General features: G+C 40.1%; 1 protein-coding gene and 1 non-coding gene across 2 annotated transcripts in view; both read left to right on the top strand.

Moving 5' to 3' along the window:
• The first annotated feature begins 1,848 nt into the window (after nucleotides 1-1,848).
• Nucleotides 1,849-24,627, top strand: part of CCAR1 (cell division cycle and apoptosis regulator 1) — a 31,674-nt gene continuing 8,895 nt past the window's right edge. Inside the window, exons 1-19 of the mRNA XM_049810200.1 lie at nucleotides 1,849-1,953; nucleotides 2,857-2,975; nucleotides 9,766-9,938; nucleotides 10,541-10,585; nucleotides 11,253-11,285; nucleotides 12,320-12,513; nucleotides 13,057-13,171; nucleotides 13,255-13,447; nucleotides 14,480-14,612; nucleotides 14,937-15,098; nucleotides 15,546-15,771; nucleotides 17,004-17,117; nucleotides 18,000-18,166; nucleotides 18,877-19,087; nucleotides 19,895-19,978; nucleotides 20,647-20,832; nucleotides 22,482-22,673; nucleotides 23,161-23,394; nucleotides 23,753-23,864. Coding sequence (XP_049666157.1) covers nucleotides 2,903-2,975; nucleotides 9,766-9,938; nucleotides 10,541-10,585; nucleotides 11,253-11,285; nucleotides 12,320-12,513; nucleotides 13,057-13,171; nucleotides 13,255-13,447; nucleotides 14,480-14,612; nucleotides 14,937-15,098; nucleotides 15,546-15,771; nucleotides 17,004-17,117; nucleotides 18,000-18,166; nucleotides 18,877-19,087; nucleotides 19,895-19,978; nucleotides 20,647-20,832; nucleotides 22,482-22,673; nucleotides 23,161-23,394; nucleotides 23,753-23,864 — 2,647 coding nt within the window. The 5' untranslated portion in view covers nucleotides 1,849-1,953; nucleotides 2,857-2,902. The remainder of the gene's footprint in view (nucleotides 1,954-2,856; nucleotides 2,976-9,765; nucleotides 9,939-10,540; nucleotides 10,586-11,252; nucleotides 11,286-12,319; nucleotides 12,514-13,056; nucleotides 13,172-13,254; nucleotides 13,448-14,479; nucleotides 14,613-14,936; nucleotides 15,099-15,545; nucleotides 15,772-17,003; nucleotides 17,118-17,999; nucleotides 18,167-18,876; nucleotides 19,088-19,894; nucleotides 19,979-20,646; nucleotides 20,833-22,481; nucleotides 22,674-23,160; nucleotides 23,395-23,752; nucleotides 23,865-24,627) is intronic.
• LOC126043260 (small nucleolar RNA SNORD98) lies at nucleotides 17,785-17,848 on the top strand. Its single transcript, XR_007507380.1, has one exon. It is a non-coding gene; the product is annotated as a small nucleolar RNA SNORD98 (small nucleolar RNA).

A 24,627-nucleotide genomic window follows, 5' to 3' on the forward strand; every position in this document is an offset into this window, starting at 1 on the left:
TAGCTAGTATGGGGCTATGTTTTTGATCTGTGCTGAAAAGTGTTGATAACACAGGGATGTTTTCATTATTGCTGAGCAGTGCTTACACAGAGTCAAGGCCTTTTCTGCTTCTCACTGTACCCCACCAGCGAGTAGGCTGGGGGTGCACAAGAAGTTGGGAGAGGACACAGCTGGGACAGCTGATCCCAACTGGCCAAGGGGATGTTCCAGACCATATGATGTCACGCTCAGCCTACAAAGCTGGGGGAAGAAGGAAAGGGATGACTTTCAGAGTGATGGTGTTTGTCTTCCCAAGTAACTGTTATGCGTGACGGAGCCCTGCTTTCCTGGAGATAGCTGAACACCTGCCTGCCGATGGGAAGTAATGAATGAATTCCCTGTTTTGCTTTACTTGCGTGCATGGCTTTTGCTTTACCTATTAGGCTGTCTTTATTTCAGCCCATGAGTTTTCTCAGTTTTCTGATTTTCTCCCCCATCTGACTGGGGGCGTGGAGTGAGCAAGCAGCTGTGTGGGGCTTAGTTGCCGGCTGGGCTTAAACCACAATTCCCTGGGCCAAAAGACTTAAGAATAGAGCTACTTCATAAAATACTGACATTTGCTGACAATTATTTTTGTCCTTTAATACAATTTTCCCACTGTCCTTTTCATTTATAGTGTGGGGGAGAGCCCTGTTACCTTTTTAATCTCTCATCTTATTTCCAGGTTAGAGAACAGATTCTGCTTTAGTCAACTGACTTGAGTTCGATGGAGTTATGCCAGGAAGAGACATGAGTAAGGTTTAAGATGTGTAGAGTTAAAAATGAAGAACTATGCTTCTTGGTGTAAAACATCCAAACCCTCTGCAATATACTTTAAAGGGCTAAGGCAGATTTTTGTGTATCATCAAGTACGAAGTGCTGACAGAGGTTTACACTCACCTGGTGGTCTCCTGCTTCTTTCTCTAGTTGCCCTCCTACAACACGATCCAGCCCACTGCAAGTGAGAGTTTAATGTTGTTGCCTCTCAAGCTTTCGTTCCATCACTAACTTTGTTTTTAATGACAAATAAGACTTCCAAGTCCCGTTTTCATTTACAAAGTGTCTTGACTTTAGTCTCAAAATGTTAAGTAACAGCTCATGTGCATATTTCACCTCAAAGCAAACTTGTGTAAAAAACTATTTATAGGAGGGAAGGCCCTTTTTAACATCATTAAAAGAGGGAAGAGACGCTACTGTTGCCCATGAACTATTAAACTACTTACTGCAATGTTTCCTGGCTGCAATTTCAGTTTCAAAGCATCTTAAGTGCTTTGATGAGTCCCTCGGGCAAGTCTGCTCGCCCTTCACCTCAGATGATCCGTTACCCCGCCACGTAACAGCCTGAACGCTTATGCACGTAAAACCGGCTCTCACGGGTTCAGGGGCTCACGCGTGCCGCTGCCTCAGGCTGAGGGCTGCCTAGTTCCTACAGCAGCAATAAGGCACCCGTCAGGCGGCGTGGCAAGCGTCTGACAACCGCACAGACTGACGCCAGCTACGAGTCGTTGCGGGGCGGAGGAGAAGGTCGAGCAGCTCGCCTGCGGCAGCCAGAGGGAACCAAAGAGGAGACACCGCCGCGGCTACAACAGCTAGGCCCCGCTGCAAGATGGCGGCCCTCCCGGCCCGCCCTACCTCCTCCTGCCTCGGCCAAGATGGCGCCGGGACCCCTCCCTTCGCCTAACGGCCTCCCCGCACGCGGCGCGGCGCGGCGGGCCGGGCGCGCGCCCAACCGCCAGCCCGGCCCCTCCCCGCGCCTGCGCGCTCGGGCCCCGCCGGGGTCGTCCCGTCGCGAGGCCGTGACGCAATCGGTGTGCGCCGCCGGCCGCTGCCGTTCGCGGGGGTGGGCGCGCTTGCGCAGTAGGGGGGCAGGGCGCACGGCGCTCGGTGAGGGAGGCTCGGAGGGGCCGGCGATGGCTCCGGCGAGGCGCCGCTCAGGTACCGCCGCCGGCGGCGGCAGGAGGGGTCCGGGAGGGGGCACGGAGGCTCTGACGGCTTCCCCGGGAGCAGGCTCCTCGGTGGCGCCTGGGGTGGGAAGCATGGCGGCCGCGGGCCCGCGCTTAGGCCCGCATTGTTGGCCGGGGGGAGGCGGCGGCGGCCTCGCCGCGGCGCGGGAGGGGTTGCCGGGCCGGGAGGAAAGGCCGGTGCTCGCCGCCTCCCCTTTTCCTTTCTCCCGTGGGGTGTTTTCTGGCTGCTCGGCGGCCGTGGCCCGCTTAGACGGCGGGTATTGGAGGCTGCGCGAGCGCGCCAAAAAAAAAAAAAAAAAAAAGAAGGGGGGGGGATGGGGAGGGGGGGGAGGGGGGCTGTTACGGTCGCTTTTAAAAATATTGGGGGGCGTGGAGGGAGGGAAGCGGCGGAGTTGTTGAGCGGCCCTGCCGTGTTCGCGTGGGTAACTTGCCCTTGTTGGAGGAGAGGGAAACTGAGCCGTGGCTGAAAGCGTGCACCTCGCTCCTCCGCCGGCCGCGCTTCCCAGCGGCGGCCCAGGAGTAGCCCTAAGAAAGGAAGAATAATGGCAAATACGATCTCTTCGTTCTGCAGAGTCACCTCTCCCTTAGTCTTCGGTGGAAACTCGCGTGAACTTCGGCGTTTAAATAGCGTTAGCCCCATTGTTAAGAGGGGGAGGGTGGAGATCGTGCCTTAGGAAAATATAATAACTTGTCTTGCAACTTTTAGCGTTTCCCGCTTTTGATGCGTGTTGCCCACCAGGTTTAGGGGTGTAAAGATAATCTTTCAACGCCTTTTTCTTTTTTTTTTTTTTTTTTTTTTTACTTTTTTGACCCAGAATTAAAATAGCCTGATGGTATATGTTTCAAAGATTGTAGCTGCGCTTTATTTTAATAGATTGCAGTTATAGAAGATAGACACCCAGGAGATTTTGCCTTTCGCCATGGCTCAGTTTGGAGGACAGAAGAATCCCCCTTGGGCTACTCAGTTTACAGCCACTGCAGTATCTCAGCCAGGTCAGTTTACGTATCACTTAATGTTTGAACCCTGACATCTAGTAGATTTGGAGATTCCATAGTCGGGTATGGAGTTAAGAGTGGCACCATGCTAACTAACTTATTTAAATTTTATTTAAATGGTTTAAGTTGGGAGTTTTTCACACAACAGAGATGTTAAAGATCATTGCCTAGTACTAGCTGTTGGGTGGTTGTTTTTTTTAAAGGGGTGATAAGTAAAATCCCAGGTGAATTTTTATTGATTCTTTTGGTCAGTAATCAAGATACTAAGTTACTTATATCCAAAGATGTGTAAATCAGATTACCTTTCATCACATTGCATTGCTCTAGATTAAATAATAACACCACTAATAAGGTATTACAGGTTTTTTAAGTGCTGCCTGAGTTTCTTTTCCCAGGCAGTGTAAATCAACGTTTACGAAGTATTTTGCCTTTACTAATATATTGGACGTATTTCACATAGTGAAGAGGTCTCTGAAATCTGCTGCTTGGATGGGGAGGGGGTATTTTTTTTATTATTTTTTTTTAATGCCAAGTTAAAACTCGAGGATCCCTATAACTGAAGGTATCACCCTGATAATGATAGAGGGTTTCCTTTGATTTAGCTAAGAAGCCTTATATAATTGCAGGCTAGTGTATTTAAAAACCTAGCTGGCTAGATTTTCGTGTTTCACGTTGGTTTGTAACAAAAGGGTTTGAAGCAAAAATGTGAAGCTCGCTGCGTGGTGAATTTTGGTGCTTCCATTTCCAGTCCTGGGATGCCGCCTTCTTTTCTTGAATACAAAATGTTTCCTAAATATTGTAGTTTCATTGTCTGATGTGAAAATGGTTCAACAAAGCTGTGGTACTTTGAGGATTTAGGATGTCAAAATGTGAGAACAGGCAGTAACCTTTTTGAAGAGATGTCTTTCTGAAGAGTTGTATGTTTTTTGCAGTTGTCCTTTGCATCTTGCTTTAGTTTGATATGCAGTTGAATGTCATACCTCCTTTGTCAGTGGTTTTACATCGCGGAGCTTAGCAAAAATTGGGAATGCCTGCCATTCTTTGGAGGTGCATGTCGGGAGGCCGGGAGGAGGGAGGGGAAGAAGGACAAATCTTTCTCCTGACTCAGTTTCCTTTCCTGAAATGACTCCTCCATCTCCAGTTATTCCTTTGGGCACTGGTCTAATCTGAGTGCATATCCTCAGGGAACTCCACCTGCCCCTCCATGTGTTTCACAATACTCAGTCCCAGTGTGCCTTTTCCTTTTCCTCCATGGCCATTCCGTCCCACTCTCTACCTAAACTGTTGCTGTAACTAACCAGCTGCCTACAAGCAGTTGTTCACTGTTTCTCTGAATAGCTCACACTTCCCTTATCCAAATGGCTCTACTTTCCTTCTGTAAGAAGTTGCCTAACAGCTGGAAAGGTCAGCGTTGGGAACGTGGGAGAGAAAAACTTTGCTTTTGGTTCTTGTGTCTGACTGGGTGATACCTTGGACTGATCACTGGATGGCAGCATCTGGGCTGGAGTATTCTTGATAAGTTGGCTGATGTGACTGCTAGTGCATCAGAAATAGTGGTGGAAGACTGAGGGCCAGCTCCATGTCCTGTTTCAAAGGGAAAGCGGTGTAAAACCTGAAGGGGAGGAGCTGGCAGCCATCTTAGACCTTGCTGAGCTGGGACCAGAAGGGGGCCCTGGAGAAGAGGTGGATGGAGCAAGGGCACTAGAAGCACACGCCAACTTCTTATCCATTTTCTTATTCCTGTGACTCTGCCTTTGGTTAGCCTACTTCTGAGCCTCCTTAAATTAAATGAAGTGCAAAATCTAATTGGGGTAGGACTGGTGAGCATCAGTTGCTGTGAGAGATTTTTCACCTGCTTGATGAGGACAGTATCTCCAGGAATTTTTAGCTGTTCATCTGATCCAGCAGCACCCAACTCGAACATGAGAGCCATTAGAGACTAACATTTGGCTGCAATTTTGCCTCCTTCCTGTGCTAGTTCCGCCTTCCTTCATGTTCCTAGTGTCCCTCTTTACACTGTAGTATCTTCTCTCCAGCCTCTCTTGAAGGCATTTAGCTCCTTTTGTGCAATCTTTTCCTATTCCTTCTTAGCAATACACAATCGCCATGCCTGTGTCCTCTTTCTTCCCTGTCTGTACTACTGAATCCAGTCCCTGGGATTCTACTGCGCAGCTCCTGTGTTAGTACCTGTGTATATACTTGTTCCCCTGCTTTTTTTATTGGCATTTATTGTGATTGATAATGACTTGTAATGCAGAGCACAGGAAACTTCTTTTGCAAAGTATGCAGTGCTCTCTGGCACTGCTGAGAGCTGAATAACAGTGTTTACAGTTGAACTGCAGCTAAGTAGTCACCTTTCATGCACCTTTCAATATGAAGCTGTGACTGTCCAGCTAGGTTGCTTGCCTGATGAAGAGAGATGCTGTCAGTGCTCAGGCGTGCTGACTAGCACGTACTACTTCTCACCTGCGGCTGCTGCTCAAGAAGTTGTGCAGATCAGCTTACTCTTGTGAATCTCAGTGTTCATAAACTGACTAAAAAAAAAATACATTTACCAAATTTTTATATGTTTTCAGAGGATTGGCTGAAGTTGTTACATATATTTATGCATACCAGCTGTTTTTACCCAAGTGTCAGGTTCCTTCTCCAAAGCGTCAAGGTGCTTGGATATAGGGGAAGGAGATCTTGATTTTTACAACACAAGCAACATGGTATATAGATTTTTTCCTAAGCTGTTGTCAAAAGTGGTGAGTGATGGTGTTATAAACCCAGCTTGATAATTGCAAAAAAGGTAATTTCAGGGTTGGTGTGGTTTTGTTCGTTTGGTGGGGTTTGGTTTTTTCCTGTATTTCTGGCTTGGATGCTGTCTCGGCCATCCCTGGTGAAGAAGTAACTATATGAGTTAAGGCTCTTAATTATTAAGGTGTGACACTCTAAGGTAGTTGTGGAGTGAGGTGCCATGTAATGAAGGGTTCCTGGGATCCCTTTGGGATAGCTTACTAATTACTGTCTGTGCCTGTGGTATTAGAAGAGATACGGGTAATCCAGGTGCCAGCAAAGATCTATGTGTGAAGAGAGACTCCTACCTGTAACACAGTGAAATTGTTTCTCTACTCCTTGTCTCATGGTTTTGTGCATCACATGACTAAAACCAGAATAAAGTCCCTGCTATGCTGGTTAAGCATTGTTAAAGCATAAAATAAATCATGCCTACTACAGAAAATTAAAGTTTAAAAAAATTAAAAATTATCAAATTCCTAGATAGCACAGATTGCTTTTTGCAAGTACTCTTTATACTTTTAACTTACATAATGATGTGCAAGTTCCTGAAACGCCTGCAAAGGAGAATCCCCTCCTATTCTCTCAGCTATTAATTTTTGACATGTCTTTGGTTTGTATCAAAGCGCTTGGCATGTGCTGTTTTCAGGGTTATGATTTCTGGTTACACAGTGAAGCCTGTTTTTGTAGAACTGCAGTCAAGGGGAAGTCCTGGCTATGCTGCGTTTTGGCTGATTTGTGTCTTCATCTTTGGTATATCAAGACTTAATTGCATTAGAGTGAAGAACAGTGCACCTGATGAAAGAAAGCAAAAGCGCCTGAAGCTCAGTATCTTGTTATTACTGCTGGCCCTTATGAGGTGACTAAAGAAAAGCGTAAGAATAGGACAGGCATGTAGTCGATCTCAGAGCCACTGAGAAATAGTAGCTGGTCCACAATTTGCTGGCTTGCTGTGAACGGATGTCGTGTGATAAATACTCTGAGCCTACTTTCTATTGTGTGCCTGTCAAAAGGAATATTTTTTTATTTTTTTTTTTAGTTAAATTCTATGGCATTTGTATTGCAAGTGTGTTAAGTTTGAAGAAACTTAAAAACGTCAGGACCCAAACTCAATTTCTGACAACTGTGAAAAGTGTCCAAAGCCTAGATAGGGTACTCCTTTACTGTAATCCTAATAAAGCGATGTCACTTACCAAGGAGATATATGTAGCAACATACTTTGAAGATGTTTCCCTAATCTTTAAGGGTCTCTGGAATTTAGAAGCAGCAAGAGGGACTACTAAATACTGTCATTTTGTTTGCTGCAACAGAAATTTCTGTTACCTAGAAGGGTGCTTGAGCTACAGCCTAGGATTCTTAATTTCTATCCAAGCCCTTTCAGATGGTTTTGCCAAGGCAAGCATCTCCATCACTGTACTTAGAGATAATTACAACTCCCAAGAAGCTTTTGTTTGTCACTGCAGTTGCTTGTTGCCAGTAATAATAATATGGCAGGTAGATGTCAATTCCACAGTCTGTGATCCATTCTCTCTTGTTTTTCTGTGTGATTTTCCCCCCCCCTTTTTTTTTTTTTAAACTAGTAATGCACACACAATCACCTGTTTAAGCGGAGCCTGTTTGACTGAGATGAGTACACAGATGAAAGGTAGTCAAATTAAACTCCTGCAGTCTTTTGTCTTTGCCCTTTGTTAGTAACTTGATCTGCAGTGTTGTAGATGACATGATACCCAGTTAATATTAAACACTCATAAAGTGACAGTAGAGGTGGCAAGAAATCTCCCCCTTCCCTGGCCAAAATGGGATGAGAGTCTTAGGGTGGGCTGGGAATTGTTTGAGGTAGTAACAGGTTAAGCTGGAAGGGAAATCATCATAGTGGAAACTGAAGAGCTGAGTAACCCCAAGATCTGGTTTGGGGAGCAAGCACGTTAATATTTTTGTGGGTATCCTTGGTACAAAAAGTAGGAGACAACTTGTGAAACTTGCTTGATGACGCTTTCCAACTCTGTTCCCCTGTGTTGGAACAACATTAGAATAGAACGTTAGACTGAATGACAGTCATTGACAGCGTAGTCAAACATTCAAAGGTAATAGCATGAAGTGAGTTTCTGCTCAGCACGTGGAAGTAAGAGGAGAAAGATTAATGTGTTGGTTATTTGCCTTGAGTGAGCCAGCAAAGTAACGCAGCCGAGAAAAGTGAAAGTTGTCCCAGGATGCAACAGAAAAGCATTTTCATTAGATTTAAAGGTCTGTTTAAGGTGTTACGTGAGGCATTGGTGAGGTTCCAGATGAGGGTGTGCTTCTGGATGGTCAAAAATGGATGTTCAAATTGGACTTGATGGACATGCAGGAGGCAAGAGGATCAAGAGAATAGAGGGCCTGTCATGGGAGACGCCTCAGATTTTGCTTGCTTGGCTTCTAAAGATGCTTTGGATGGCTTCCAAATGTTGGAATTTTCCAGGGAAAAAAATAATGTAATACTGGAAGTACTGTAATTTCGCTGTACTGTAGAATGCATGATTTACTATTAAAATAGTATTACTTCCTGGAATGCTTAACGTGACAATATTTGATACAGATCATAGCGATGGTGATTATTTTCACTGTTGCTTATATATTTTTTCCATGTTTCATTCCAAAATTGTAAGATGATCAGTGCCATCAACTTGTTTTCTGAAGATTGTACTCTGCTGGAAAGAACAGTGTGGTAGAGAGGATTACCACATTCAGGATCTGTTGAGTTGGTTATGGCATTTTTGTGTATTCTATGATGATGACCACCAACTACAAGCAATCTCTTACTGCATCCCTGGGTCAGCAATGAAAGCTTCATTTTGGATCACTAAGAATAGTGTGGAGCATAAACTCTGCAGGAAGAATACTGTAAATCTGTTCTTCATTTAATTGTGCCTCTCTAATGGCTTTGGAAGAGAAAGGAACCCTGTTCAACTTGAATGTTCTTCAGTTCTGAAGATGGCTGGCTGACCTGTTTTTGCTGGCAATGTTTCCTTGCTGAGTTTCTCTGGTTTTATTTAAATATGTGGACTAGACTGATAGCTTGATGAAGTGATATTTGATCATGCAGCTGCAGATAACTTTTTTAAAAACTCCTGCTAAAGAAGGAGCAGCTTTTCAGATATGTTTGCAGTTCTTCACTCAGATTTGCGTTGTGCAGGGCTCTTTGTCCCTAAAAGTTCCGTCCGTAAGGCTTAAGCATACCTTGTTCGGAAGTATCACGTGCATAAGAAGCATAGCATGTGGATAGCTGCTCCTAGTGATTTGTTTAATCTTCTGCACTGAATTAAAAGCTGACACAGCAATAAAATAAACTAATCTTTCCTTCCAGGCAGCTTGAGCCTGGGCAGTACAGACCCTTCCTAGTAAGAGCTGGAGAGAGCTTGACTTGGTCCCTTTATACGTGGGGACTGATTAAACCCCTTGTTGTTATAAGGCTGTCCTTTCTCTACCAGCCCCCACATCTACAAAATTCAGCTTGCCTGGGGACAAAGGCAGCACTGAGTGAAGTGAAGCCTTGTGCTTTTTCAGAGGACATGTTCCATAAGCCTCCGTTTCATGGCTGCTCTTAGAGTAAAGATTTCTCTTGCCCTCAGCTAGAATGAAATATATTTATTTATAGAACAGAGCAACGAGCTTCATCTGGCCCATCCAAAACCTGAAATAAGCTCAAGAAAGAATACGGCGTGTGTGCATGTGTGTGTTGAGTGTGGGCGCAAACAGGGATGACAACTACTAGAGCTATAAAATCACAAGCAACTTGAGAGAAGGAGGTTAAGTGGTCTCTGTGCCTCTGCTGTGGTGTACTATTTGTAAATGAGTTTAGAAGAGAAGCTAGTGAGGTGTGATCCTTTATCTTGCATTTTGGAATTGGATTTCTCTACTTCACGAGCTTGACTCAGGAGTGAAGCATCACATACTGCGTCTAGTATAACTGTCAGAAACCTCAGCTGTTTAAAGTTGCTCTTAGTGCTTATTGCGTGTGTTCTCTTTTCAGCTGCTCTTGGTGTACAGCAGCCATCGCTGCTTGGAGCCTCTCCTACAATATACACCCAGCAGACGGCATTGGCAGCAGCAGGCCTAACGACACAAACACCAACGAACTATCAGCTCACTCAGACAGCTGCTTTACAGCAGCAGGCTGCAGCTGCAGCAGCTGCATTACAGCAGGTAAAGAAAAAGGAGCATTTGCTGTTGACTCTGAACTTTAACAAATATTAAACAGTGGCTTGGTAGAGCTGTTCTTTCCAGAGAAAAGCAGAATGGGAAATGGTGAACATAACAGTATAAGCCTGTTTGAAAAAACAGTGGGATTTTTAGGTCTACAGCTGTCAATAGCTGTATTAATATGTGAAGGTGGGAATTTTGGCTATGGAGGTGCTGACCTTCAGCTATGGAAAGCCTTTTGGGAAAAGGAGTTTTGCGGCACCTAAACTGAGAATCTCAAGTGCCAAGTGATCTTCCATCACTATATGTATCCTTACAGGCATTTTGCGTGATTTCCTACTGTGAACTAAATACTGTCTAAGTGTCAGGCTTAACAAAAATTGCTGATTTTAGCTATAAAGAGCACATCAGAGTTCACTCTAAAGGCTAAGAGTATTTGTTATGAACATAATATATGTTGATACATATGATGATATGTTTTGTATTAGAATGGTTAAATGTGAATAGTTTCTATCTAAAACTTGCTTAGCAGATAACTTGTATTTGGTATTATTGGGGTAATAATACTTCCTGTTTATGAGATATTTTGCTTTTATCTGTTTCAGCAATATTCACAACCTCAGCAGACTCTCTATAGTGTACAGCAACAGGTTTGTCTGATTCTTACTGTGTACATCACAAATAACTTTAAAAATAATGTTGGTTGTGTGTCTTGTAGGATTTGTCTCCAAAATCATCCTCATATGGGAAGTTGATAAAGAAACTAAGTAACATATTTTTGTAGTGAAGGAGAGCTTGAAGCTCAAAAACTTGGAGAGATGTATCCAGAATGGAAGCCTGCCTACCTTCATGCAAAAAGGAAATTTAAAAAACACATACTATTCCATGTGTACACGATTCCTGCTAAACTTTGCTCTAAACAGGGCCGTGTATTTTAACTGCTGGAAAGATGCTGTCTAAAAAAGTTCCCTTTTACATATGGTCTTTGAACTTAACAGGATTTTGAAAAAGAATAAAAGGACATGGAAATTACAGGCCTAAGCTTCTCCAGATGCCAAAACTTTTTTTGGTACTGCTGTTAACTTTCAGTTACAAAACGCCCAGCATTTCTGCTTACTGAATAAACCTGGATTATGTAATCTTAAAATTAACCACGAGAGCACAGTTTTATGCATGTGCAAACTGCTGAAATGACCAAACCCCAAAGGACTATTAACTGACTCAGATTAAGCAAAAACTCTTACTTGTAAAGAGGAGATAAAATTGTACAATTTCCTTAAGCATATAAAATTAATTTATAACTTTATTTATTTTAAGTTGCAGCAACCTCAGCAGACCCTTTTAACTCAGGTTAGTTTGGTTTTATTGTTTGGTCCTCATCCCCAAACACAGATAATGCAAGAGTGCAAATTTGTGACGTCTTGGGTAGTTTAATATGTAAAATTAACTAATATGAATGGAGGTTTTATTGGTACAGGTTTATTTTATCCAGATGTTAAAATATGCATAGCCTTGGTTTCAAAAATTAATAGCAACCACTTTTCCTTAATCTTGAAGGGAATATGTGTGTTGATTACCTTGTAATTATTTTTTTTTGTTTGAACTTCAAGTGTTCAGTTGTTTTGCAGTAAGTAACAAACTGGGATAATCTTTCTCTCCTTTGAGAAGGAATTTAACTTTCTGTGTTAACAGTATTGCAGTAGGTATATAGAGAGGCTTAAAAAGAATCTTGCTGAGCTTGACAGGTTTCAAACATGCAACCATTTAAAACACTGTAAGTTGTTCTAGTTCTGTTTTCGCTTAACCTTTTAAAACATGCTTTTAAAAAAAAGGTGAAAATAGCTTACTTAATTTTATTGTGTTACTGGGTTCTGCTTTTGTAAGAAGGCAAGCATGTGAATGTTGAGTTAGGGAAGGGTTTGTATTAGCCTCAACCTTTACTGACTTCTAACACCAGGGTTGGGATATAAATGGAGAATAATCTCTTAAGTGTTTATTTGTAGCAAAGTTAGCAACTTATCTCCTCTTCAGGCCCACTGTATGGGTTAGCTGTAGACAATAACGCAGTCTTCTTTCTTTTCTTTTTCCTAGACAATATATGTATTTTGGGGAAGTTGACTTTTTTTAAAAAAAGAAAAGGATAAATAAAGCCAGTCTTCATTCAAAGTAGAAACAAAGTCATCTTAAAAAAAACAACCAAACAAAAAACAAAAACCCTACCACAAAACCAAACCAAAACAAAAACCTTCCACCTTCTGAAAATATCTATTCAGAATAATGCTTTAGAGACATTTTAAACTCCTGTCTACATGGCTAAAGGAACTGTTCCTTGTAGGTATGTCAGCTGGTTATAAGATTTATAGTTTGCTTTATTTTGCTTACAGCCAGCGGTTGCACTGCCTACCAGTCTTAGCCTCTCTACTCCTCAACCGGCAGCCCAGATAACTGTTTCTTATCCAGCACCCCGGTCAAGTCAACAGCAAACCCAGCCACAAAAGCAGCGTGTCTTCACTGGGGTGGTTACTAAACTACATGATACATTTGGTTTTGTGGATGAAGATGTCTTTTTTCAACTTAGGTAAGATGTAAATACTTGCCTGCAGATGTACTTTCTGATACCCTCACTAAATAAAAAGTTTAGATTATTGCATTCTAATTCTGTGTCTCCACTGAGAGTGCCTGCAGTTAGTATGTTGTTTTCTGTCAACACAAAGTCAGATGGTCAAATAAGTTAATAGACACTAGATCTGAGTTCCTTTATGTGAATTTTTGAATTTCTTAATGCAAAACCCAAAGCTGGGAGACTCAGAAGGTATTAAGCTCCTTGTAATATGCAGTTGCAGAGTTTGTGGGTGTTTAAATGCATATAACTTGCTTCATGCCTGTCTTAACTAAGTACTGTTTAGGGGACTTCTGCTTTTGGGCCAAAGACAGGAATTAAATTCCTGTGCATACTCCAAACTGAAGCAGATAGTACTTTCACTGAATTTGGGGGTAGATGCTCTTCCTGTAAGTTTTTTTTAATGAACTTTGTGTACTTTCTCCCAACTTTAAATGTAACTTGCAAATGTAAAACCAGCTAAATAAGACTCTCACAATACATTTTCTGTAACATTTGCAGTGCTGTTAAAGGAAAGACACCTCAGGTGGGTGACCGAGTTTTGGTAGAAGCTACTTACAATCCTAATATGCCATTCAAATGGAATGCACAAAGGATCCAGACACTTCCAAATCAGGTATATGGGGTTACCCAGTCTAACTTGTACTGACTGCTTCTGGTTTAAGCTCACTCACAACTTGTTTTCTCTTCTGCTGTTAGAACCAGACACAAGCTCAGCCATTACTGAAGACACCTCCGGCAGTTCTTCAGCCCATTGCACAGCAGACTGCATTCAGTGTTCAGGCACAGCCGCAGCCACAGTCCTTGTTGCAGGCACAGATATCAGCAGCTTCAATTACACCTTTGCTTCAGACACAACCTCAGCCATTACTGCAGCAGCCACAGCAAAAAGGTGCTCCTTCAGCACACAGAGTTTGTTGTGGTCCTTCTGGTGCTTAGTGTGTGATGATTATATTTTTGTTTGTCAGAAGACTGAAGTAATAGTTGAAATAATATGGCAAGGACCCTATAGAATTTTCAGTTTGAATATACGTCTTCCTGCAGCTATATGCAAGGCACATTGCCTGCAATAGCTCAAGAATCACATGGTTAGTGAAATCCCCATGGACTCCTGTTCATATTAGGATTTCACAAGCTGAAAGCAAGTTCAATGTAATTTTTATTCTGACACTTCCACAGACAAGCTGGGGAGTTGAAAGTATTCATGGCAGTGTAGTTCTTCAGCATCTTCCAGAGTATTCAACAAGATCAGGTTTCACACAGTTGTATTGTTAAAACTATTATATATTTGTGTTTTATTTATTTCTGTTAGCCAAGCTGGCGTTTGAGAAAAGGAACACTGCCGAACCTGGCAAATCTAAAACAAAGGTTGTTGTGGGGTCACTTGAACTTTGAGTGGCTGAAGAATCAGTAATAGGATTGATAGATAATAAGGTAAAATTAAGATTTGTGTTACCCACAGTAAAAGCAAGGGGAGAAGATCTTAAGCTATCACCTCAACAGAACTGTTTTGGATAATGCTTATTACAATCTAATTAGTCATTCATTGGTGTTCAGTAGTGTTTGCTCCATTTACAATCAGCTGGTTAGATGTCTTGAGACAGCAAAAGTATGTGCAAAACAAATTACTTTTCCAAGAAAAGGCTTAGCTATTTACTGTGATAGCTTCTATGTGCTTAGATTATATTAGCTTCCATCTTAAGAAGATGGTTTTAAACCAGTTTCACTTACTAGAGTCTCAGTTTGCATCAGTGAAGAAAAGCACAGGTCTCTTGAATTTCTTGGGGTGGGTATTAATAGATTTATTTGACTCTAGAGTTAGTTTAGAAAATGTACACAAGTGAAACAACTGTAAAGCAGCAATGTTTGTAAGGGTAGATAGTTGCCCCCTATTATGTATTGATCTTGTATAATTTTGTTTCAGGTGGTTTGTTACAGCCCCCTGTTCGTCTAGTTTCACAGCCTCAACCAGCTCGAAGATTAGACCCACCATCCAGATTTTCTGGGAGGAATGACAGAGGAGGAGACCCTATGCCAAACCGAAAAGACGACAGGAGGTATGTTGTAGAAGACTAGACTATAATCAAAGCATTCTGTAAAGACCTATCTTCAAACAGAGCTGAGCTGCTTGCTCCAGAGCGAGTCAGTGATAAGTACAAGTGGCTTTACCATTAGGTATTGGTGAAGAGCTCTTGTCTATCTGAAATAAAGGAATTGCATAATCAGTCTCTCTTTACAAGAGACAGTATACTGAAACAAACTGAGGAACTTCACCTCTCCTTTTGTGAGTCATCTCTGACAGGTCTAGCTTCTGTTGTGCTAGAAAGCTTTTTGTGTTACCAGCATGCAAAAATATTTGTATCTTGTATGCATTTTTTAAGTCGTGAAAGAGAACGAGAGAGACGTAGGTCCAGAGAAAGATCACCCCAGAGAAAACGCTCCAGAGAGAGATCACCTAGACGAGAGAGGGAGAGGTCACCTCGAAGACCGCGACGTGTTGTTCCTCGTTACACGGTTCAGTTTTCCAAGTTTTCATTGGACTGGTATGTTTATAGTGCCAGATGTTTACCTACATCTCACTTCATTGTGGGCACAGATTACTGTGAGCCACGTCAACGCACATGTGTGTAGCGAGTGTTAAATTATGATCTTAACTTCAAAGAAAGATCAAATATGTAATGGCAGAGAACTTTGTACGATAAACTTTTTCTAGGTTCTTTGTTATTTTTGAATGCTACTGAAAAATACCTTTATAACACTGTTTAATAAATATTCCCTAAATGCAGACACCTTAATCGGAGGAGTGTTTAGTAGTTACTTGTTTTTAAACTTCAATCCAAGACACTCTAACTTAAATATCTTGTTTTTTAAATTTTATGTGTATAGTTTTAAATACATAATGGTTGTATTTCCTGCTAATATACCTCTTAATTATGTGCTTTATTAATGGTGCTTTTATTGCTGTATCTTTCAAATGTTGTTTATTTCAGCCGTAGCTGTGATATGATGGAGCTGAGGCGGCGTTACCAGAACTTGTATATTCCAAGCGATTTCTTTGATGCTCAGTTTACATGGGTGGATGCTTTTCCTATGTCTAGACCATTTCAGCTGGGAAACTACTGCAATTTCTACGTAATGCATAGAGAAGTAGATCCTATAGATAAAAACGCTGCTGTCCTTGATCCGCCTGATGCTGATCATCTGTACAGTGCAAAGGTTTGTACAGGTTTCCAGTATTATGACTATTCATTAGAAATCTTTTTTACCAATAGAGTGAAAAAGTGAGTATAACTGAACTGAAAATATTCTACAGTGATATGAGCAAAATACAGAGTTTTAAGCTTTTTGGTAAAGAGCTAGTATGTAGAGCTTGAAGAATCATGACTGAAATTCAGTTTGTTTTTCTGTTGCTAGAGCTGTCCTAAGTCTTGTTTTTACTGAGGTCTCTTCCATTCGCTGCACCCAGTTGCACTGATCTGATTATAGGAAGTAGAGCCAGCTGCCACAAGATCTATGAGTGTATTTCTTAGGCAATTCATTCTGAGTAGTTAATGGAGCGTGTCCCCCCCCTTTTTTTTTTCCCCAAGGGTCCTTTCTATGCAGTTTGTGCTCCTCTGTTTAGTGATATTTTCTTTTTTCTTTCATCTCAATATTTATTACTAAATTGAAAGTAGATTGAGCATAATTGGGATTATCTAAATGTATAAAAGACCTCAGTGTCAAAAAGTCTTCCTAAAACCTGTTCCATTTGAAAGCTCTTTCATTAAAATAGGTCTGAGATTTCTAGGTCAATCTGTTTAGAATTATTTCATGTTAAAGATGGGTTTAGAAACAAAACTCCCTTTAACCCCATATTTCTGAAAGACTTGACTTCTGTGTATAAAAACTTTGAAGCCTTGGCTCAAGTATCAGACATACTGATTTTTTCAGTCTATTGATGCAGAGCAAGAGCTCTCTTTCAGAAGGTTAAGCTTAAAAATATATTCAGTAACTGAGGAATAGCATCCTGTTTCATAATATTAACCTGATTAGGATATAAAGCAACCTTGTTAGATTTGACTGAGCTAACAGGATGCTATGAGTATGCAGATGAATGTGTTGGTCAGTTCTCTTGTGATTGTGACAAAATGGAAGGAAGGAGTCAGTTACTGAAACCAGAAATGTATTCGGTGTGCTTCTTGGTATGGGGTATTTGGCATGTAGTGATAACATGCAAAGCGTGTTGCTTTTATATGCTTTCAGTTTGTTTGTTTTTTTTAATAAGACCACATGTTGCATTGGCAGACATTTTCACATTCAGTTCTACAATTTTGTTTTACCTTCACTTGTTCTGATTTTTTTGTGACATTAAGGAAAAAGTACTGGTATGTGTGTGTTTGCAAGTTGTGGTCATTGTTTACCAGTCATAGTGGGAGACCTTCACAAGACTGATCTGACTTACACAACAGGTGATGTTGATGGCTAGTCCTAGTATGGAAGATCTCTATCACAAGTCATGTGCTCTGGCTGAAGATCCCCAAGAACTTCGTGATGGATTTCAGCATCCTGCTAGACTTGTAAAGGTAAATATGCTTCAATGCCAGACACTTTTGGCAATAAAGGTTGGTTATAGAGCTTTTAAGTATTTGTTGATAAGGGAGAAGTTTGTAGGCAGCTAAACGATGGCTTCGTTTTTCCTCTGAGGAGACCTAGTTTATATGTCAATTCTTTTTCCAGTTTATAGGAGCTCCATCTTCACTGCTTTTGTATTTACTGCTTTGTTCAACTTAAACAATAGATGTTTGGAGAAACCTATATTAATTATATAATAATTAACTTCGTTAGCCTTTTTTTACAAGCACTTAGACTTTTTTTTAAGGAATCAGCTGTGAAGAGAATACAAATGAAGCAACAGTTAAGTAACCATTGTATTAAGTGAAATTTAACTACTGTTAAACTGAACAACCTGTAAGTGCTATGGTGTTTCAGGACAACACAGACTTGTTTTCCAATTGAACTCCATCATCTTAAAGCAAATGGGAGGATTTGAATTTATAGATATCATGCTCTTGTGGTCTTACCTTTTGTAGCTTTGCTTTATCACTTTTGAGCAGGAACATCTATAAGTGTGTATTGGAATTAAGACACAAATTAGTATCTGTTTGTCTTTTGTGTTAGAAAGCTTTTAACTGCAAAGGAACAAGCCTATACCAATAAAGAAACTTGATGGAAAGTCTTGCCAACAAGAATGAGTGATGATGTTTTAAACCTATTCCATTTCTGAAATAATCTGTGGAAAAAAACAACTGAACTCTTTCTTGACTGACTTTCATTTTCAGATTTCAAAATAATGTGACAGTTTACTCTTGTATTTCAGTGTGTGTGCTATGAAATATTCTTTGCGCTTTGGGAAAATGACTCTTTACCCCTAGCAGGGGAACATTCAGAAGACTCTTTCTGTCTAGTTTTTAGTGGGTATGAAAGGCAAAGATGAAGCTATGGCTATTGGAGGACACTGGTCCCCATCACTGGATGGACCTGATCCAGAAAAGGACCCTTCCGTGCTGATAAAGACGGCTATTCGCTGTTGCAAGGCTCTTACAGGGATTGACTTAAGTGTGTGCACACAATGGTAAGTACTGTACTGCAAAGCAGAGTACGCTGTAGAAATAATTGTCTGTTACCAGGAGTTTAAAAAAAAAAAAGGAAAAACCTCTTTTTCTTTGTCGGCTGCTCTTGGTAGTGCAGGTAAACTACTCAAAGGATGTTCTGTTTTGTAATAAGCTTGATTGGTGCCAACTGTGCTGAATACTGCATTAAGAACTAATTAAAAATTCTGGATTTATTTTGACATGTTATGCTGTAATTTTTTAATGAATTGTGCGTTGAAAATATTTTTCATTTTGTGCATAGCTGGAGAAGATCGTCAGGAGAACTTCATTTCATTGTTCTTTTGTTATAAATAAATAGCCGTTCGTTACATAGCCATATTTTCTCTTGATGAGTTTGTCCTATGTTAACATTCATTGCAGTTTTACTAATAGTAGGAAAGTCTGTGTGCTAAATTTGAAGTGCTTCAGCAATTTTTATTTGCGCATTAAACCTATGTGTGCTAAAGAACAAGTTATAGAAACAGAACTTTGTTGGTTTTCCTACTTTTCAATTGTGATACCTTTTTACAAATGTGCCAAAAGAGAAAATATGGCTTCCATAATTTTTTTCTTTAGATAAACTTCAAGGTCTTGCAGCAAAGTTTCTTTACTTGATGTGCTACAAGTGATCTAGGCTCTTTAAAATGTATTGTAGAATTTTTTTTCCAACATGCTTCTTCCCTTGCAACAGGTACCGTTTTGCAGAGATTCGCTACCATCGCCCTGAGGAGACCCACAAGGGGCGTACAGTTCCAGCTCATGTGGAGACAGTGGTTTTATTTTTCCCGGATGTTTGGCATTGCCTTCCCACCCGCTCAGAGTGGGAAACCCTCTCCCGAGGATACAAGCAGCAGCTGGTCGAGAAGCTTCAGGGTGAACGCAAGGAGGCTGATGGAGAACAGGCACTGAACGCTAATCCCTTTTTCTATTTCTGCTTCTCACAGGCACAGGAACACAGGCACAAAATGCACACCACATACTACACAACATACATACATAGGAGGAACATAACTGGTAACAATGACTGGTAAACCAGCTTTCAGCAGTGTAGTGAATGTTGTTTTTTATTTTTATTTCAGCTAGTTCACTAACTTTAAATGTGTATGCTGATACCAGAAATGGAATTAAATTGTGCTTATGATGCGCAGAAAATTTTTTATCATAGACGTAGTTGCTGGAATCTGGGACCAGTTGTTGAGTGAGATGCAGTTTATGAATAGCTGTCTCTAAACATTTTGCCATTTTCTAAAATTTCTAAATTCTCTCTTGTGGCCAGTTCTAATTGTGATATTTGAAATTGAACAAACGCTAGTCTGAAACATCTGAATTTCAGGCCATGTGGCTGATCAACATCTTGGAATAAGGGAAGGTCTGACTGAACAAAGAGTAATTTGGGGGATTTAAAACCTGGGGGAAAATCACACACTGTGTGGTTAATGGAGACCAGCAGTGTCTGTGTAACCCCTATATTCTTTGTGGTGTTGCTTATCACCCTTTTGTGTTCCACAGATCTGGCTTGTATTGGCTGAGTGGCACTGTGATCATTTATAAAGTGGTAGAATGTGTGTGTGAACTTGTCTAAATAATAACTTTAGGAGAAGACTATCTGAAACAGTTGTGACCTTGCACAGATCAGCAACAGAATTTAAAAAATAAACTGAAATGCTTTCAAGCTTTCTGAATGATAATTTCTAAATTTTGTTTGTCAGGACGAAGAGGAAAAGGATGATGGGGAAGCTAAAGAGATCTCTACGCCTACGCACTGGTCTAAACTGGATCCAAAAACAATGAAGGTAACTAACACTTTTCTTAAAACTTGATTCCATTGTACATTTTCATTTTTAAGGCATGACCTGAAATATAGCGTGTATATTCCCTGAACTGAGAAAAAAAAAGTCAGTAGTGTTTTATCTTCCTTGCTGATTTTATAGGTATTAGGTATGATATCACAGTTTGCAAGTGTGACTCCTGATTTTAGTAAGTGAATACAGCTAATTGAAACTATTCTGAACTTTGTACAATTAAAAGGGTATCACATACGATACATTAACTGGAAAATGAAAGTTCTGCAGTAATCTGGTCCTATCTGCTTGCATTAAAAAATGTGGGGTCTAAAATACTTTAATGTTAGTTTAAAAAGGCAATAATTATACAAAAATGTATGTCAGGAGACATCATAAAAAGTTTCCTCGAAAGGAATAATAGTAGTAAAATATTTTACTATAGTAAAATCCTTTCCCTGCCCCTCTGAAAAGTTCCTCAAAAAGGGATTCTTTTGAGGAGAACACAACTTTAAATGTAATATGTTTTATATATCAGTAAATATTAGTGGTTTTCAGTACAGATTTAAAAATGCAGTTGACTTCAGTGCTCTTACTTAATTTTTACTTCACCTTTTCTGCTAATCAAATGTCTTGCAATGTCACTGGTTGATACCACTTACAGAGCTTTTATTTACCAGGTAAATGACCTTCGCAAAGAATTAGAAAGTCGAACCCTTAGCTCTAAAGGACTGAAATCTCAGTTGATAGCTCGACTGACAAAGCAGCTGAAAGTAGAGGAACAAAAAGAAGAGCAAAAGGAGCTAGAGAAGTCTGAGAAAGAAGAGGAAGAGGAGGAGGATAGGAAATCTGAAGATGACAAAGAGGTTAGGTTTTGGACATACTTGGTTTAAGTCTTATTAAATATACATAAATACATAAAATATTATCTATAAAATCTGTATAATTAAATAAGTATAACAAGTACAGGAATATGCCTAGCTGTGTTGGAATTTTATAGTTCTCGGATGACTGTACTGGGAACTCTTGCTGTAATTTGAGCTGCTGAATTGGAACGAAATCTTGGCAAGTTTGAATTTTTTTATATCAGCAAACTCAGCTGAAATGTGCAACTGCACTAAGGGTGTCTGAATTCATGTCAGACCTTAAATGTAAGGAAAAATAAATCCCAGGCTCCCGAGAAAAACTATGCTTGAGAACAGGTGAATACACTTAACAAGATCTTAACTTCTTAAACCTACGTGAAAAGCAGCTGCTTAGTTGGATTGGCTTTTAGTGGCATGCAAGCCTTAGGGAGTTGTGGAAATGGGAGAAGGGCAGGTTCTGGTCCATAAAAGGTTATAGCTCTCAAACAGTCCAGTTTCTTCACATGGCTAATGGTTTGCTTAGGCTTTTTTTCCCTTATTATGAAGCTTTAATTTTTGCTTTTGGATAAACTTCCTACGTATTGAAGTTTCTCAGTCTTGCAGTTGGTACTTGGTCTGTTCTGCTATTTCACGAGGATAAACATCATCTGTGCAATAAGGCAACAGCTCGTCCGCAGAAAAGGGACATAAATGTCTGGAGAATGTATTGTGTGTTAGTTACTTTTAAACCTGCCTTTTTGTGTACTACCTGCTAACCAATATGGGTTGATTTGAAATTGTATATATCTGTGTAAACCCTGTTGAGGGAGCAAAGGCCATGTGCTTGCTAATTCTGTTGGCTGCTGCCTTTTCCCACAGCTTGGATGGGCTTCAGCTATCTTGGGGTTTCTTGCCACAGCTTTGTAAGATCAGGGGAGGGAACTTTGATTGTGCTTCCTTTTTTAAAAATCACAAGCTCTGCTATGACTTTTTTCCATACTTATAAGACTACAGTATTTCTCTCTTGGCAATCAGTAAGCTGCTTGGTATTTTTCCTTTTTTTTTACCTTTTGTTTGATTTGCATCAGCTGTATCTAGAGAGATTGCATTTCCCATAATCAAAAGAGCTGAGTAAATTGTCATCTGATAATAGTTAAAGCTGTGTTGGGTATCTTTGGGAGGATTATGTATGAAGCCTTTACTCTTCCTGTATAAGGAATAAGACGGCTTACTGTACTGTACAGCTCTGAAAACACCCCTAAACAAACAAAAGGCCCCCTCAGGAGCATTGACTAGCTAGCGTACATACGCTAGCTTGCATACCATTTCTTGAAGTGAACTAGCCTGAGTCCTTTCAGTGTTGAATAAACATACTGTGGTTAGCACCATAAGATAGTTGGAAGGTGCTCGTTGCTCTGTGGGCTAAACAACACTGCATGTCCTGCTTTGTGTTGCTCAAGTTTCCAGTTGTCTTAGGCAAGTGTTGGCAGTGGACAGAGTATGCATTCTGGAAATTCTAGTCTGTGACTCCTGTCTGTCTTCTGTGTTGCATTCAGCAGCTTAGGCTTCCCTTTGCTTTCTTGGAAGCAGTGAGTCCTAAAAACTAATACATAGGCTGAAACTTCAGCTTTGGAATATGCTGTATGTTATTTTTTTGCCTCTTTTTTTAGGAAGAGGAAAGAAAGCGTCAAGAAGAAATGGAACGTCAGCGGCGGGAGAGACGATATATTTTACCTGATGAACCAGCAATTATTGTACATCCTAATTGGGCAGCAAAGAGTGGCAAGTTTGACTGTAGCATTATGTCTCTTAGTGTTCTTCTGGACTATAGATTAGAAGATAATAAAGAACATTCCTTTGAGGTAATTTAGCTATACTACTTAGCCATTTGTGTTTCTTTTTAATTCTGTCTGATAGTTGCAGTATCCTTAAATTGCTAGAAGTTTATGATAGTGTGGCAAAATAAAACTTAAATAAGTTAGCTTCTTTGTGCAATACCTAGAAAAAGCTGTCCAGTCTTTGCTATGTGGTTTACAATAGCAGTATAGTCAGGCACTGTATGATATTCAGAAGAAATGCACTCGTTTTCAGATATGGAACTGAGTTTATAATTTATACAGCTAGTCTAGGCCCTAAACTACTGCAGTAGAGGAAAGAAGCATTTCTAAAAGTTGTTTAAGGTTTCTATATTCAAAGCAGACAGTAAGAAATCTGACACTATATAAAATTCCGACATGGTGAAAGTTGTAAAGTTAGCACCTCATAGCTGTTTAATTATAAGTGTATAAATTTTTAATATGTATTTTAAATTTTTTTTTCAGTTCTTTTTTCATTCTTCTTTATGTGCAGGTATCATTGTTTGCAGAACTCTTCAATGAAATGCTTCAGAGAGATTTTGGTGTCAGAATTTACAAAGCACTGATTTCTCTCCCAGAGAGGGAGGACAAAAAGGACAAAAAAAGCAAAAAAGATGAGAGAAAAGAAAAAAAAGAAGAAAAAGATGAAGAAACAGATGATCCGAAACCTAAGAGGAGAAAATCTGGAGATGATAAAGACAAAAAAGAAGATAGAGACGAAAAGAAGGTCTGCAGATAGCTCATATGAAGTACTGTCCTGTCTGGATCAATACTAAACTGTTTCTATTTGAGTTTTACTTTATTGCTTTTGAGAGCTCAGGTCTTTACGTTAATTAATTGATTTGACTCGATTTGTTTAAATATGCTTCAGTCATATTCAGTAATTTAAAAATTTTACAGGTGTATTGAGGTATTTTAACATTCAGCTTGATCATGTGTTTGTATTTGTATTTGTTTTTGTATTTGTATTTGTTTTTTGAAGTGACTAAATAAACATACGCAAATTTTGAGGGAATGGTAGTGAGGCTTTTGTTTTCCTGTTTTTTAGTTCTGATGGGATAAATGTTTACGAACTTTTGTTACAGAGGGAAGATAAAAGGAAAGATGATTCTAAAGATGAAGAAGAAACTGAAGATGACAATAATCAAGAAGAATATGATCCAATGGAGGCAGAAGATGCTGAAGACGAAGATGAAGGTATCTTGAATTATGAATTTTGTGGCTTTCATTTTTTTTTTTTTTTACTGCCACTGAATATGTTCTTTCAAGCTGGAGAATGCACTGGAACTAGACAATTTAAAATCGTGTTATTAGACTAATGTTATTTTAGTAATTCTGACCAGATCTATTTAAAATGTATGTGCCTTTATGCTAGGCATTGTATGAACATAGTTGATATAAACTAGCTGTGGTACTCAAAGTAAGGCATGCATATAGAAGTGGTTTTATTTTTTTCAGAATGCAGACCACTCGCAACTCCCATTGAAGTCAGTAGGAGATGTGAGTATTCAGCACCTCTGAAAAACCAAGCCACTTTTAAGTGCCTAACTTCCTATTCCTCAGTTCTGAAATGTCATTCTGTTTTTATTAGGCCAGAATGTAGTGTGGGGTGCTCTTTACCTGATGTTATAAGGAGTTGATTTCTGTTTGGGTGGAGTTGTGTTTGCCTGAAGAAATGGGGAAAGGGGCTGGGGAACTTTTCTTGTCTCCAGGGAGCAGCAGTAGCCCTCTTTCCCTGCTTAGAGATTCAGAAAAGTCTAAGACATGGTGTATGCTTTTTGGTTTGTACTTCTTCGGTTTTTTGTCCTTTTGTGGAGAGTTTTTGCTAGAGATGTGGGTTTGAACTGCTTAGATATTGCAGTCCCAGTCTTTTCAGTTGTATTTTGGCAGAGTACTGCACCAGCCTTAAAAAAATGGTGCTAATCTGTGGTTTCCAAAATAACTCTTACTTGCTTATAAT

This window comes from Accipiter gentilis, chromosome 9 (assembly GCF_929443795.1).
Source record: "Accipiter gentilis chromosome 9, bAccGen1.1, whole genome shotgun sequence".
Taxonomy (NCBI): Eukaryota; Metazoa; Chordata; class Aves; order Accipitriformes; family Accipitridae; genus Astur; species Astur gentilis.